The sequence below is a fragment of the Myotis daubentonii genome, chromosome X, assembly GCF_963259705.1.
Source record: "Myotis daubentonii chromosome X, mMyoDau2.1, whole genome shotgun sequence".
NCBI classification, from domain to species: domain Eukaryota; kingdom Metazoa; phylum Chordata; class Mammalia; order Chiroptera; family Vespertilionidae; genus Myotis; species Myotis daubentonii.
The window spans coordinates 14,705,086-14,708,602 of record NC_081861.1 but is presented as its reverse complement, the minus strand read 5'-3'; the positions used below and the strand labels follow the sequence as shown (position 1 = coordinate 14,708,602).

At 48.6% G+C, this 3,517-nt stretch overlaps 1 protein-coding gene across 1 annotated transcript; it reads right to left on the bottom strand.

The window, feature by feature from the left end:
- Nucleotides 1–2,057: 2,057 nt before the first annotated feature.
- LOC132223398 (melanoma-associated antigen 9-like) lies at nt 2,058–2,857 on the bottom strand. The gene has a single exon (XM_059678621.1). The coding sequence runs from the start codon at nt 2,855–2,857 to the stop codon at nt 2,108–2,110; it is 750 nt and encodes a 249-aa protein (XP_059534604.1). The 3' UTR covers nt 2,058–2,107.
- Nucleotides 2,858–3,517: the final 660 nt, after the last annotated feature.

Here is a 3,517-nt window from a genome sequence, read left to right as displayed (position 1 = left end):
GCAGGAATGTGTGGATTGTTTGTAAAGCATCTCATACAGGGCCTGGTGTCAATTGGAATGTGATGAATGGCAATTATTTCAAACTAGAGGCCGGCTGCACAAAATTCGTACATGGCAGAGGGGGAGTTCCTTCAGCCCAGTCTGCACCCTCTCTCAATCCGGGACCCCTCCAGTAGGGTCCCTAGGCCTGGCCCGTGACCAGGGCCTATCGGGCTTTCCTTCCCCAGGCTGCTGGCAGCTGGCCCAGCCCCTGCCTCTGCCACTGCTTGCAATCTGTGCGGCGCTGCCCCCCACCACCACCACCCATCACCTCTCTCTGCTGGCGACAGGCATGGGGTGCAATCACTTGGCTGGCCTGGGCCTCCGTCTGCAGGATGATCCTGGGGCGATGGCAGGGACCCCCCAACCAATTGCATCACACCCACCTTGGCTGGCTGGTGCCAGTGCATGTCATAGTATGATCATCTGGAAGGTCATCAGGATGGTCGTTCTGCTGTTCAGTTGTTCGGTCGATTTGCATATTATGCTTTTATTATTATAGATATCATTTTTATCCCAGATACTTCCACTCTCTCTGTTGGCACTGAGATTACTTGTTATCAAGGTCATGTTAGAGAATATGCAGCCCAGTAGGGCATAGAACACACAATCGGCCAAACAGGATGTTCCACGAATAAAACTCAGCAAATTTTCCCAATTCATGGGTGTATGCTCAAATTCATGTGTGTGGAGCCTTCCCAGCTGGACACAACACAAAGCTTCTAGAAAGAGAGTCTAGGAACAACTCTTTCCCTCCGTCCAAGCTGCTCTTTTATCCAAACAAATGTTTTCATTCATTTCACCCCCACCCAAAATCTATCCCTTGATAATGATTGGCCAGATCACACTCAAGATTATTATCATTCAAACCTAATTATGCTGTGGATTGTGGCTCTCCCAAGCCATCATGTTACTCATGGTCCCGTATCTGTAATTCTGTAGAAATCTGTGCAGATGATGTGTATAACACACCTAGTGCTCTTACTGTCCAATGACACTGAGACTGTGTGCAGGAACCACCCTTCCTAACCAGGTGGAGATTTCCCTCTGGTTTATTCATGATTCAATAGGAACTTGTTAGGACAATTTTCCATTTCAGACTTTTCTCTCACATCCAAGACACACAATGTGCCACTGCCACCCCCAGTTTCCTTACAATCAACCTCCCCAGAAGGAATCACAGATTCCTAAAGCTCCAAATACCCTGGCTTAGGCCATGCACATTTGACTGCTGTCTCCTGGAGGCTAACAGAAGGGGTTCTGTTACTTGTTCTGTAGGATTTAGGGGACACCTCACCACCTTCCTTATGTGACTTGGGCTACTACACTATCATCCTGTGGGTGGGTGTGCCCTGCTTATGTTGGTGTCCCCACTACTAACACAGGGCCTTCCAGAAGACATAGGCTCTGTGACTGTCTGGGGATTAAATGAACCATGGAGGAGAGGTTGTCTTTATTCAGATGAAATCCATCCACTTCCTTGACTGAAGCAAGCAAATACAAGGATCCTTATATAGTTTACTTCCGAGAAAGACAGAGGAGAAGGGATAAGAAGCAAGAATTAACAACCTTTTGCTTTTATTTTTCTATTTCTTGACTCCATCAATTGTACTGCTGTTTTCTTTCACGTTTCCAAGAAAATACTGCTCTAAAGACATGTTATGTAGTTTGGGATCTAAAACTAGGATGGGAAATATCCCAGTTTGTGTAACACAGTAACAAATCTCTTACGCTTGAATTAGACAAGTACAAATACATATGTGCCCGATGTCATTCACAAACTTAAATGCTAAAGCCTATGAAACATTCTATGAAAAGAAACATTGGAAAGTTCCCTTAAACAATTCCCAAAGCAATCAAGGATAAATTTCTCAATCATTATAGGAACTCAAAGATGCTACAGCCCTTGTTCCCCCAACTCGCCCTGGGCCTCACTATGTAGAATATTGTCTGCTCTTTCCTCAAACACAGAGTGGAAAATGGGCCTCATTTGATGCCCAGAAAAAAGGATGAAAAAAAAAAAAACTGATGCATATGGGCCTGAAATTTGCCTGGATGCAACTCTGGCTCAGGCATAGTGGTCCTCATTGCACTCAGGCCCTTCAGGCAGGGATGGGAGGGAACGGGGATCCCTGTCATTACCACTGAACATAAACTCGAGGGCTTTCGATATGGTGGTCTCAGCGTGGGCCCTGAGACCCCACAGGAACTCATAGCGTGCAGGATAACTATTGGGCACCTGGTGGTACACCAGGTACTGTTTCTGCACCCAAACTTTGGTGAGGAGCTCCCTGGGCTCCCCATAGAGCCAATGCTCCTTCCCATCATGCACCCCTAAAATATTCAGTGCATCCCAGACTTTCTCCTCAGGGGCACAATCATCGTGCACAGCAATCACTCTCAGAACTGTGACCAGGAGACCAGTGTTGGGATATCTGTGCCCATCGCTAACCATCCCATCATAGGTGAGCCCCAAGGTAGTGACCAGGAGATAGATGTGGGTACTGTGGTCCACTTCCTTCACATCAATGCCAAAGACCACCTGCATGAACTCAGCGGCATTGCTGAAGATCTCAGGGAAGTGATCCTGGAGCTCTTTGATGACACTACTCAGCATTTCTGCCTTTGTGACTGGCTCCTTTTCACGATACTTCAGAAGCAGGAACTCCACCATTTCCATCGTCTTCAAATGCAGTGCTTTGTGGAGCAAGGAATCGGCATCATCTTCAGGGCTCCCCCTCAGTGTTTGGACCCTCCTCATCTTGGCTGCTGGACCTCCCATCTTCAGATTGGCTCCCTGAAAAGGCTGCCATGGCATGGCGGAGGGGAAGGCACCCTGAGGACTCTGGGGAGGATTGATGTCTCAGCAGCAGACACCTCCTCTAGGCTGTCTAAAAGCAGGACTGAGTGGGAGGAAGATAGAGAGGAGCAGAGAGAGAGGGCCGACTCCTCCTCCTCCCTCCCCCTCCCCTACCCCTTCTCCTCCTGCATAGCCCAGAACAGCTGCACCTCCACCATGTTCTGATTCTCCCTTCAGTCCTGATGGTCTTCCTCAGGCTTGCAGGGCTCACTCATATGATGACCAGGCATAATGACTCATGCTGGGAAAGTGTCCGAGTGTGGATAGAAGGTGGACAATGAGGACCCATGTGGCTGGGGGAGAGGGAGAGTGTGAGGGGCCTCAGCAGAGAAAAGCACCCTAGGCAGTTCTGACAAAAGTGACTTATGGGTCTCCGCTTTAGGTGTGCTCACAGGCCTCACAGAGATCACTCCTGATTAGCCTGTCCAGTAACAACCTGAAGTCAGAAGTGACATGAATGCTCAGGGTACAGAAGGCACAGGCCAAGATTATGTAGTTAATGGTGGGGTGTGGTGATATCTGACCTGGGTTGGGGAGCCCCTGAGGACATACTGGTGAGCACCTCACTTTAACTCCTGGCACTGATGGCCTTCTGCTACTCTGAGACCTGAGAATATG

Excerpts from the sequence above, each read along its gene's own strand:
- LOC132223398 (XM_059678621.1), bottom strand. The coding sequence starts at position 2,857 with ATGCCATGGCAGCCTTTTCAGGGAGCCAATCTGAAGATGGGAGGTCCA.